This window comes from Artemia franciscana, chromosome 14 (genome assembly GCF_032884065.1).
Source record: "Artemia franciscana chromosome 14, ASM3288406v1, whole genome shotgun sequence".
In the NCBI taxonomy this organism is placed as follows: Eukaryota; Metazoa; Arthropoda; class Branchiopoda; order Anostraca; family Artemiidae; genus Artemia; species Artemia franciscana.
In genome coordinates this window covers 2043820-2056729 of record NC_088876.1, presented here as the reverse complement: position 1 = coordinate 2056729, position 12910 = coordinate 2043820, and the positions used below count along the sequence as shown (strand labels likewise).

The 12910-nt window shown below is 37.9% G+C and overlaps 1 protein-coding gene across 1 annotated transcript in view; it reads right to left on the bottom strand.

Moving 5' to 3' along the window:
• LOC136035171 (zinc finger protein 704-like) overlaps positions 1 to 12910 on the bottom strand; it is a 115868-nt gene that overhangs the window by 20451 nt on the left and 82507 nt on the right. Inside the window, exon 6 of the mRNA XM_065716743.1 lies at positions 2952 to 3046. Coding sequence (XP_065572815.1) covers positions 2952 to 3046 — 95 coding nt within the window. The remainder of the gene's footprint in view (positions 1 to 2951; positions 3047 to 12910) is intronic.

Below are 12910 nucleotides of genomic sequence, written 5' to 3'. Positions count from 1 at the left end.
TTCAAAAGTTCGACTTTTTTTGCCGTAGGCCAGGTTTCTAACGTCATTACTTAGAAAGCAGCAAAGGATAAACTCTAATTTCTTTAGCAATGAGAGAACTTTTAAATTTTAACAGGCACATCTGATACCATTTTCTACCGCAATCCCATGGGCAAAAAAAAAACGAATGATAAACTCAACTGAAATCATGAACAGAAATGGGTAGAAACAGTAGATTTTTGGCCCCAAGGAAGAGTTCTACGAAGCTTTCCAAAGTGCAAAGTCATATTCATCAATTCGGCCTAAAGTCCAAACTATCCGTAAAAACCGCAGAGGCTAGACCCTTACCAATTCCTAGGAATAAGCTGGAATCCTAGTGCTTGGAAAAAAGAAACGAAAAAACCAAAGTGTTGCTCTCGTAACACAATTCCTTAGTTTTACAGAAATAGAACCTGTATACACACTTTTTTTTTCTTCCGACACTTTTTTTTCTTGTTGTTGACGCTTACCATCATTTCCTATACTTCCCTGTTAAAAAGAATGCTTGGTTCCTATTGGTTCCCTTTGTGGTCTTTGTCCTTACGACTGATGCTTTGTGCTCATATTATTTTATAAATTTACGCGAAAAACAAGCTAGTTTGAACTGAAAACCGTGATTTTCTATAATTTTTCTTCTGTTTATTTCAAGGCAAAAAGTTTTCAGAACAGTTTCACATTTTCGTCAGTGTTGCCACGTTGAACCATGAAAATAGATATACTAAGCTAATTACTTAAATTTTACAACTATTTTGTTCCTGATTTCCAATTTTCTGTAATTTCTTATGATATACTAGCGGTTGGGGTGGCGCTTCGCGCCACCCTAACACCTAGTTGGTAGGGGCACTTCGCGCCCCCCAAGAACCCCCCCCCCCGCGCGCGTAAGTTGTTACGCGCCATATTAGTTACGCGCCATTGTAGTTGTGTCCCTGTGTCCCACCTGTGAATATATATATATATATATATATATATATATATACATATATATATATATATACGACTTAGTGGATACGACTGCGCTGCTCATCTAAAGGCGCTCAGGTTCGATCCCTACTGTCGCAAGGAAAAGTGTTGCTAGCAATTTCTAGCAAGTCATGTGAATCCAAAATTGTGGTTGGATCGTTCCACTTTGGTGATGTAGAATAATATGCTTCTATCATAATCTAAATAATTTTTTTAAGCCGTCCTGGCCGAGTGGGTTGGTGCGCTGGATTCGCGAACCCTTGTCTGAGAGGACGCGGGTTCGAATCCCGGTGTACCCAATTCTTCAGTTTGGGACGGGGGTCAGTGGCGTGACTCTGTAAGCTTAGCCAGAGTCGACTCAGCTCTAAATGGGTTTTTTCATATCTCACTATTTAGCCTTTCATTGATAGTGGACAAAACAAGCATCGTGTTTTCAAGAGAAAAAATGGTAAATTGGCCAATACTCGTCAAGTCTTGTTCTAAAACATTTTGAATTTGATTTATTTTATTTTTTTTTTAATGAGAATTTAAAGTGACGAAACCCTATAGGCAAGTGTATTCTCCTGATGAGCCCTTGTGTTGGGTTGTTGCCTCTGAATTATTTGTCTTTATTATTTTTTCTATTGTTTGGTAAATGACGACTTATACTTATTGACGACATGACTGCCTGTCCATGGATTATTCTTTATGGTTGATTGTGTATGGCTATGCTGTTTGACCTATGTGATTGTATGGATGAGTAGGCTTAAGGCCTCATTCAAGTGCTGGTCTATATTAATCACTAATTTAGGAAAACAGTCTTCCTTTTCTCCTTCTGTCTTTTTTTTTTTTTTTTTTTTTTTTTTTTTTTTGTATGTGTTTGTGCTGTTGCATTGGTGATTTCTCTTTTCATGATATATATATATGTATATATATATATATATATATTATATATATATATATATATATATATATATATATATATATATATAATATATATATATATATATATATATATATGTTTGTAAAACTTGCGAATATACAACATTCTTCGCTGTCCCATTGTCTGTGCATATAAATAGATTGTCAGGTTTACCGACTCTTGAACATGCAATAAATAATTGTCCATGGGAAAAACAATCCGTATTCAGATCTATACCTCATTATTCTAATGATTGCCCTTGAGCTTTGTTGATGGTGATTGCTAATCGAACATTCCCTGTGTCCCGGTCGTCATTTATATATCCCCCTGTGCCCCCCGGCGTCCCCGTTGTAGTTGTGTCCCTGTATACCGGTCGTCATTTATATTCCCTGTGTCCCGGTCGTTATTCGTGTCCCGGTGTCCCAGTCTGTAATTTCTCTTTGAGTGTCCCGGTCGTCATTTGTGTCCCGGTGTCCCGGTCTGTAATTTCGTCAGTCGACAAACATGACGTCAGTCGACAAACAACTTCATGACGACATACAGCTCAATCCTTATAATGACGTTAGTCGACAAACATGACGTCAGTTGACACACAAACATGACGTCAGTCAACAGACAAACAACTGTCCCGGTGTCCCAGTCTGTAATTTCTCTTTGAGTGTCCCGGTCGTCATTTGTGTCCTGGTCTGTAATTTCGTCAGTCGACAAACATGACGTCAATCGACACACAAACATGACATCAGTCAACAGACAAACAACTTATTTTTATATATATAGATAGATAGATAGATGTGGTGGTGCAAGTTTTCGTTCAACTCATTCAAACAACCGGGTTTAATCTCACTGTCCTTAGTACTACAATACAATACTAGCTAATACTTATTAATACAATTATTAATTATTGATAACTAAATATTATTTATATATTTATTAATACATTAGTATAGTTAATTATAATTATGTAGTTATTAATAAATTTATTAACTAATAATGAACAATAGTGATTAGTTACCAATCATTATTACAACTATTTATGAATACAATTATTATTAATACAATATTAGGCACCTACCCCAAATGAACCAATCTTATATGCTTTTCGATCATTTTTCTTGAAGGGGTCAGGGCAGTACAACCACGCCACGTGCAGCGGAATACCCGACGCTTCTGCAAAACAAATTAAAACATCAATCATAGTCAACACAAGGATGTCATTATGCAAAATTGATTTCATTCCCTTGTTTGGAACAAATTCCCAGAAAATAATAGTATTTCTTTCTATGAGTAGATGTAGAGCACTTCCTTAACTAATGTAATAAGGGTCAAAAGGACTAAACATCTTCGTAAGCCTATACATCGCTTTCGAAGAGAGGACTTTCCCTTGAGCAAGTTCACACATATGTAGAGACCGTCTTTCCTTAATTCACTCCTTATTAGTAGATTAAACAGAAAAAACTAGTTTTTTCAACTGAATGTAAGGAGCGACAGTAAAGCTTAAAACGAATAGAAATTACTCCGTGTATAAAAGGGGCTGTTCCCTTCTCAACGCCCCGCTCTTTACGCTAAAGTTTTTTACTGTTTAATAAATTAGAACTGAGAGAAAGAGTCAAACTTTAAGAGCGGGCGTTACTGTTTAATGAGTAGAACTGAGGGAAAGAGTCGAACTTTAGCGCAAAGAGCGGGGCGTTGAGAAGGGAAACACCTTTCATACACGGAGTAATTTCTGTTCGCTTTAAGTTTTAATCGTTACTTTCGAAATACATTTGCGCTATATACTTAAACATTAGGGGGGGGGGGGTAAAGTATATCGGGTCTGAATGCAAAATGTGTAGGTACAATTATTCAATGTAAAAATGTAAGGTACAATTATTCTGCATATTGCGAAGTAAGAATTATTTTCTGACTTCCAACTGTCGAAATACTTTACACCCTTCCCCTTACGTGCACAGCGGGGGGGTATTTCCCAAGGGGGTGTTTCCCGGGCGTATTTTATGAGAGGGGTATTTTTCTCGGGGGGGGGGGTGATTTTCCACAGGGTAGTATTTTATTGGGGTATATTTGCGGGGGAGTATTTTCCGGAGGGGGGATAAACGCTGGCCATCCCTTTTCTGAAGTGTCGTTGTACCCCAGCCATGAATATATCTAGTATACATAATTGACACTTTTGATGAGACACAGCCAACCAATAGCTAATCTGAAGACTATGAGATGGATGCTAAAGGGTGGGGGTGACAGAAAAGTTTCCACAGGAGGTGGAGAATAGGTCAATCAGGTGGCCTTTGGATGCCGACAGAGAGTATGCGTTTTTTCCTATTTTTGGGATATTGGAAACTACACTAATGAAAGAGGTCAGGTTTGTTTTTACAATGTGAGGACTTTACAAGACGGAGGAGAATTTGGTTGATATCTTCCAGAGGCATTGTCTAAGGATTCTATTTTGGGTACCCATCTGACTGGGTGTGTTTCAAACAGTAAGCTGTACGAGAAATGTCGTTTGTGTCCTGATTTCTGGGGCTATAATGAAGAAAAGTAGAAATGGCAATGACATGTTCAGCGGATGAAGGATGACTAAATTTCCAAAGGTCTTCCTCTTCATCCAACAATGTAGGACCACACGAAAAGCAGGCCGTCCCCAGAGCCGTTCCTAGGTTTGGTTGTGTCTTGGGAAAAATTAATTATAGTCCCCCCCTCTTCCGACTCAAATCTAAGCAAAAAACCGAATCAAATAAGAATTTTTGTCAAAGTAAGCAATCCTCCACCCACACACCCCTCGAATCTACAGTGCCTGAGGCAGCAGACCAGGTTTCCCCCGTCCTACGGACGGCTCTGGTCGTCTCTAATTGGGGTTTAAAGAAACCGTAAGAAAGGATTTACAGGATGGAGCTTGTTGGGAGGGTATAAAAAAGAGACACCTTGAATAGATTGGGACAGATGAGGAGCGTGTGCAGCGGTTTTGGCTTCGGGACGCCTGGTGCTGTAGTCAGTTGTTAGTAATAGTAAGTTTCGTTAGACGGTGACAGATTTTATACGTAACGTGGAAACTACGTCCCATCTGTTTTGTCTCCCGGCTGAGCTAGAACTGTCAGGTTTTTTTTATGCCTTCCGTCTGAAAGGGTCTTTGAGTAGCTAATCTATAATAGATTAATCGAAATAGCAAGTGTTTTGGCAACATCGTAACTCTTTTTCTTCCATACCACAAGCATGTATTCCAAGGGGATACCCACTTTCAGAAAGCACGTAAACCAGCTGCCATTTACCAACTGCGTGGCAGAAACGCACCAAGCGTATAGGAATTACGCGGCACACGCGGTGTTCTAGGATGTACAACATATGGCGGAAAATGGCCAGTCCTTCGGAATATTTCCTAAGGCGTTGAAGCAAGGAGAACCGGTTATTTGGGTCTGCCTCTCTGTGCCGCTACTGACTGCAACTATTCGTGATAGATGTTTTATGGTTGTTTCAAACCATAAAATTCAAACAAATTCAGCATCAAATTTCATTAAGATCCGATCACTTCTTCGTAAGTTAAAAATACCTCATTTTTTCTAATTTTTCAGAAGTAACAATCCCCCCCCAATTCCCCCAAAGAGAGCGGGTCCATTCCGGTTACGTCAATCACGCTGGGACTTGTGCTTATTTTTCCCACCAAGTTTCATCCCGATCCCTCCACTCTAAGCGTTTCCAAGATTTCAGGTTTCCTCCTCCAATTCCCCTCAATGTTACCGGATCCGGTCGGAATTTAAAATAAGAGCTCCGAGACACGATACCCTTACAAACAGGTAAATTCCAAACAAAAACCAAACAGGTAATCAGGTCACACCAAGTTCTGATTTGTTTACTATGAATTCTCATCAATAAATCACCATGTAAATGTTTTAAATAAATATTTATCACCAAATTCCTAACATTAGGTTCTGGTTTCACTGAAAAGAAACAAAAGTTGCATTCTTGGGGCAGGTCTAAATTCCCCAGAGGGATGTTTCTAATTTATCTTATGCCAAAACATTATTTTAACTTCGAAATTGATCTCTCCAAATGTGCAGAAACAGAAAGATACAAGGCTCAACAAAGAATGCGGAGAAACAAAGCAATGTTTTAAACCGAAGACTTTTGTTTTCTTCACAAAATTCTTCATTCATTGAACAATCATTGCAAAATCCCAAAAGACAATCCTTGCGGTTTTTTCAAGACCTAGGGGATTTCGATCCTGAGATCTTAGTAAAGTTATATCAAGTTAATAATATATATATAATATATATATATATATATATATATATATATATATATATATATATATATATATATATATATATATATATATATATATATATATATATATATATATATATATATATATATATATATATATATATATATATATATATATATATTGAACGTTGGAAATTGAATCCTGGGTAAGGCTCCCCCCAATATTGTTGAGAAAAACACCATATATTCCGTTTCCCTTGACTATCCACATATGGACCCCTCTTGCCTCATCAATCAAAATGCTGGTGATTCGCCCCTGTTCATCGGGCCTCAGCTCTAGTGACATTTTTTAGCATATCAATGTGCTATGAACTAAAATCTTTTGGCAGAAAAAAAGTTGTAATGAAAATTGAAGACTCTGGTCTTATTTCTTAGGCCGATTGTTTGCAAACATCTTCTTCATTCTGCTCTGGTCAGAAGTTTACAAACTTCGATAAGATAGTAATCAAAGTTCTCTCTTCAATATTCTTTTCGGCCAAGAGCTGTTAGACGATATTATTTTTATGTTATTTTTATATTATGTAATATTATATTATGTTAAATTGTTATTTTATGTTAGATAATAATCTAACATAAAATATTTTTTATAATAAAAAAATAATAATAATTTTGATAGGCCAAAAGATTTTAGCTGTAGGATCTTGTCGCTTTGGTGAGTAAAAAAAAAATCGGGACTTCTATAGGGATTTGGCTATTTACATAAAAGTCAGATATTTATTTAGCGGGTAGAGATTCATCAGGCCTCAGTTCTAGTGAAACATCAATATTTTTACGACTTTTCATATATCCTTATATACTTGTTGCTAGGGAAACTTAGTGAACCTACCCCCTCCCACCAATCATCTCTGAAAGGGAAATTTGTGCGTTTGTACCTGATAAAGATGTTTCCTAGTTATGGTTCATTTCGGTCACCTGATACCAGATACAGAAAGCAAATATAGAATACAATTGGAGGAGGAAGTTGGAGTTCCTTGACAACTTTGAAGGACAGTTCATAATAAGTGGTTTCTGTTTTCTACTCATGATTGACACTTTAAGAAACTTTTATGAAATTTTGTGGTATTTTATTGACAGATTTCATGCATTTTCCGTGTCATTGAATCCTGACAGCTGTCAGTAAACCTGTTGATGGCACGTCAATGAAGATCATTCTAATGCAATCACTGTTGGTGTCAAATTTAAATGGTTGGATGAAATTTAATTTCCCCACGGAATAATTGTATAGACGTAAAGACGTAGAGCCTATACAGATAAAACAAAGAGTACAAAATATTGTAGTGTTATTGCTAGTTTTAATTGGAGAATGGGCGGGGGGAGAGCAAGAGCTCTCTAGATCTTTATTACCCCCTAGAATTCTAAAATACCGTTTTTGGGGGATATTTTCAACGGAAAATAGCTTTTCTAGTATTTTTATTGGAAAAATGAAAAACGGCACATTTACCCCTCTCTAGGTTTTGAAAAGTGCACTCCCCCACAAAATTTCTTGAATTGACGCCACCGCACATTATGGGTGGATTACCTATGGGAGGAGACATGCCGTACGACTACTGTAAACATCTTTGTTTATGTGCTCTTTATATCGGCTGATGTAATGGTTAACGTAAGTACTCAAGATAGTCAATAGCGTCAACGTCGGTATATGGTCTCTATTTAATAACGTAAGAATACAGGTACAGCGAAGAGAATGTAGCAGAAAAATATACAAATGAGACGAGGGGGACAGATAAGACTGCCTTTAACAAGTGTACTAAGCGTACAACTTTACTATAACGGAAGTTCAAGCGACTGGTTCGACCATGCTTGGGGACGAAACCTTTCTCACGACTATTCTTAGTCTGACCCCCCCCCCCCATCCCCGGAACGAGCTCTCGTTGAAATATATTTTTAACAAACTCTGTTAATATGGGACCACACAAAAGGCTTCTCGAATTTATATCCCAAATACTTTACATTACTTACAGAAAAGCTTTGTAAGACGCTTCACCTCCACTTAGAACGGATTCTCAAGGGAGGTTAGGGTCGGTAGGGACGTAGGGGCCATTTAGATAATAAACAAGGCATATTTTATATGAAACATTTGTCAACTTCAGTTGGTAAGGAGGTGTTTGTAAAAAACTGAAATTATCCCCAGATGCTGAAGAAGCCTGTCTCTTGATCCCTCTAAAAAACGTTTTATGAAAAAACCTGTATTGTGTTCTAAAAAAAACCTAAAACAATTAATAATAACAGCTCACTGCAGCACCCAGCCAGTAAGTTTGTATTCCAAAAAACCTACTACCACTAATACTAACAGCCCACTGCAGCACCCAGCCAGTAAGTTTGTATTCTAAGAAACCTACTACCAATAATACTAACAGCCCACTGCAGCACCCAGCCAGTAAGTTTGTATTCTAAAAAACCTACTACTAATAATACTAACAGCCCACTGCAGCACCCAGCCAGTAAGTTTGTATTCTAAAAAATAGTAACTTTGTATTCTCAAAAACCTACTACTAATAATACTAACAGCTCACTGCAGCACCCAGCCAGTAAGTTTGTATTCTAAAAAACCTACTACTAATAATACTAACAGCTCACTGCAGCACCCAACCAGTAAGTTTGTATTCTAAAAAACCTACTACTAATAATACTAACAGCTCACTGCAGCACCCAGCCAGTAACTTTGTATTCTAAAAAACCTACTACTAATAAAACTAACAGCCTACTGCAGCACCCAGCCAGTAAGTTTGTATTCTAAAGAACCTACTACTAATAATACTTACAGCCCGCTGCAGCACCCAGCCAGTAACTTTGTATTCTAAAAAACCTACTACTAATAATACTAACAGCCCACTGTAGCACCCAGCCAGTAAGTTTGTATTCTAAAAAACCTACTACTACTAATACTAACAGCCCACTGCAGCACCCAGCCAGTAAGTTTGTATTCTAAAAAACCTACTACTACTGCTACTAACAGCTCACTGCAGCACCTAGCCAGTAACTTTGTATTCTAAAAAATCTACTACTAATAATACTAACAGCCCACTGCAGCACCCAGCCAGTAAGTTTGTATTATAAAAAACCTACTACCAATAATACTAACCGCCCACTGCAGCACCCAACCAATAAGTTCGTATTCTAAAAAACCTATTACCATTAGTACTAACAGCTCACTGCAGCACCCAGCCAGTAAGTTTGTATTCCAAAAAACCTACTACTACTAATACTAACAGCTCAACGCAGCACCCAGCCAGTAAGTTTGTATTCTAAAAAACCTACTACTACTCATACTAACAGCCCACTGCAGCACCCAGCCAGTAAGTTTGTATTCCAAAAAACCTACTACTACTAATACTAACAGCCCACTGCAGCACCCAGCCAGTAAGTTTGTATTCTAAAAAACCTACTACCAATAATACTAACAGCCCACTGCAGCACCCAGCCAGTAAGTTTGTATTCCAAAAAACCTACTACTACTAATACTAACAGCCCACTGCAGCACCCAGCCAGTAAGTTTGTATTCTAAAAAATAGTAACTTTGTATTCTCAAAAACCTACTACTAATAATACTAACAGCTCACTGCAGCACCCAGCCAGTAAGTTTGTATTCTAAAAAACCTACTACTAATAATACTAACAGCTCACTGCAGCACCCAACCAGTAAGTTTGTATTCTAAAAAACCTACAACTAATAATACTAACAGCTCACTGCAGAACCCAGCCAGTAACTTTGTATTCTAAAAAAACTACTACTAATAAAACTAACAGCCTACTGCAGCACCCAGCCAGTAAGTTTGTATTCTAAAGAACCTACTACTAATAATACTTACAGCCCGCTGCAGCACCCAGCCAGTAACTTTGTATTCTAAAAACCTACTACTAATAATACTAACAGCCCACTGTAGCACCCAGCCAGTAAGTTTGTATTCTAAAAAACCTACTACTACTAATACTAACAGCCCATTGCAGCACCCAGCCAGTAAGTTTGTATTCTAAAAACCCTACTACTACTGCTACTAACAGCTCACTGCAGCACCTAGCCAGTAACTTTGTATTCTAAAAAATCTACTACTAATAATACTAACAGCCCACTGCAGCACCCAGCCAGTAAGTTTGTATTATAAAAAACCTACTACAAATAATACTAACCGCCCACTGCAGCACCCAACCAATAAGTTTGTATTCTAAAAAACCTATTACCATTAGTACTAACAGCTCACTGCAGCACCCAGCCAGTAAGTTTGTATTCCAAAAAACCTACTACTACTAATACTAACAGCCCACTGCAGCACCCAGCCAGTAAGTTTGTATTCTAAAAAACCTACTACCAATAATACTAACAGCCCACTGCAGCACCCAGCCAGTAAGTTTGTATTCCAAAAAACCTACTACTACTAATACTAACAGCCCACTGCAGCACCCACCAGTAAGTTTGTATTCTAAAAAACCTACTACCAATAATACTAACAGCCCACTGCAGCACCCAGCCAGTAAGTTTGTATTCCAAAAAACCTACAACTACTAATACTAACAGCTCAACGCAGCACCCAGCCAGTAAGTTTTTATTCTAAAAAACCTACTACCAATAATACTAACAGCCCACTGCAGCACCCAGCCAGTAAGTTTGTATTCTAAAAAACCTACTACTAATAATACTAACAGCCCACTGCAGCACCCAGCCAGTAAGTTTGTGTTCTAAAAAATAGTAACTTTGTATTCTCAAAAACCTACTACTAATAATACTAACAGCTCACTGCAGCACCCAGCCAGTAAGTTTGTATTCTAAAAAACCTACTACTAATAATACTAACAGCTCACTGCAGCACTCAACCAGTAAGTTTGTATTCTAAAAAACCTACTACTAATAATACTAACATCTCACTGCAGCACCCAGCCAGTAACTTTGTATTCTAAAAAACCTACTACTAATAAAACTAACAGCCTACTGCAGCACCCAGCCAGTAAGTTTGTATTCTAAAGAACCTACTACTAATAATACTTACAGCCCGCTTCAGCACCCAGCCAGTAACTTTGTATTCTAAAAAACCAACTACTAATAATACTAACAGCCCACTGTAGCACCCAGCCAGTAAGTTTGTATTCTAAAAAACCTACTACTACTAATACTAACAGCCCACTGCAGCACCCAGCCAGTAAGTTTGTATTCTAAAAAACCTACTACTACTGCTACTAACAGCTCACTGCAGCACCTAGCCAGTAACTTTGTATTCCAAAAAAATCTACTACTAATAATACTAACAGCCCACTGCAGCACCCAGCCAGTAAGTTTGTATTATAAAAAACCTACTACCAATAATACTAACCGCCCACTGCAGCACCCAACCAATAAGTTTGTATTCTAAAAAACCTATTACCATTAGTACTAACAGCTCACTGCAGCACCCAGCCAGTAAGTATTCTAAAAAACCTACTACTACTAATACTAACAGCCCACTACAGCACCCAGCCAGTAAGCTTGTATTCTAAAAAACAGTAACTTTGTATTCTAAAAAACCTACTACTAATAATACTAACAGCCCACTGCAGCACCCAGCCAGTAAGTTTGTATTCTAAAAAACCTACTACTAATAATACTAACAGCCCACTGCAGCACCCAGCCAGTAAGTTTGTATTCTAAAAAATAGTAACTTTGTATTCTAAAAAACCTACTACTAATAATACTAACAGCCCACTGCAGCACCCAGCCAGTAAGTTTGTATTCTAAAAAACCTACTACTAATAATACTAACAGCTCACTGCAGCACCCAGCCAGTAAGTTTGTATTCTAAAAAACCTACTACTACTAATACTAACAGCCCACTGCAGCACCCAACCAATAAGTTTGTATTCTAAAAAACCTATTACCATTAGTACTAACAGCTCACTGCAGCACCCAGCCAGAAAGTATTCTAAAAAACCTACTACTACTAATACTAAAAGCTAACTACAGCACCCAGCCAGTAACTTTGTATTCTAAAAAACCTACTACTAATAATACTAACAGCCCACTACAGCACCCAGCCAGTAAGTTTGTATTCTGAAAAACCTACTACTACTAATACTAACAGATCACTGCAGCACCCAGCCAGTAAGTTTGTATTCTAAAAAACCTACTACTACTAATACTAACAGCCCACTGCAGCAGCCAGCCAGTAAGTTTGTATTCTAAAAAACCTACTACTAATAATACTAAGAGCTCACTGCAGTACTCAGCCAGTAAGTTTGTATTCTAATAAATCTACAACTACTAATACTAACAGCCCACTGCAGCAGCCAGCCAGTAAGTCTGTATTCTAAAAAAACCTACTACTACTCCTAACAGCTCACTGCAGCACCCAGCCAGTAACTTTGTATTCTAAAAAACGTACTACTAATAATACTAACAGCCCACTGCAGCACCCAGCCAGTAAGTTTGTATTCTAAAAAACCTACTACTACTAATACTAACAGCCCACTGCAGCACCCAGCCAGTAAGTATTCTACAAAACCTACTACTACTAATACTAACAGCCCACTGCAGCACCCAGCCTGTAAATTTGTATTCTAAAAAACCTACTACTAATAATACTAACCGCCCACTGCAGCACCCAGCCAATAAGTTTGTATTCTAAAAAACCTATTACCATTAGTACTAAGAGCTCACTGCAGCACCCAGCCAGTAAGTATTCTAAAAAACCTACTACTAGTAATACTAACAGCCCACTGCAGCACCCAGCCAGTAAGTTTTTATTCTAAAAAACATACTACCAATAATACTAACCGCCCACTGCAGCACCCAGCCAA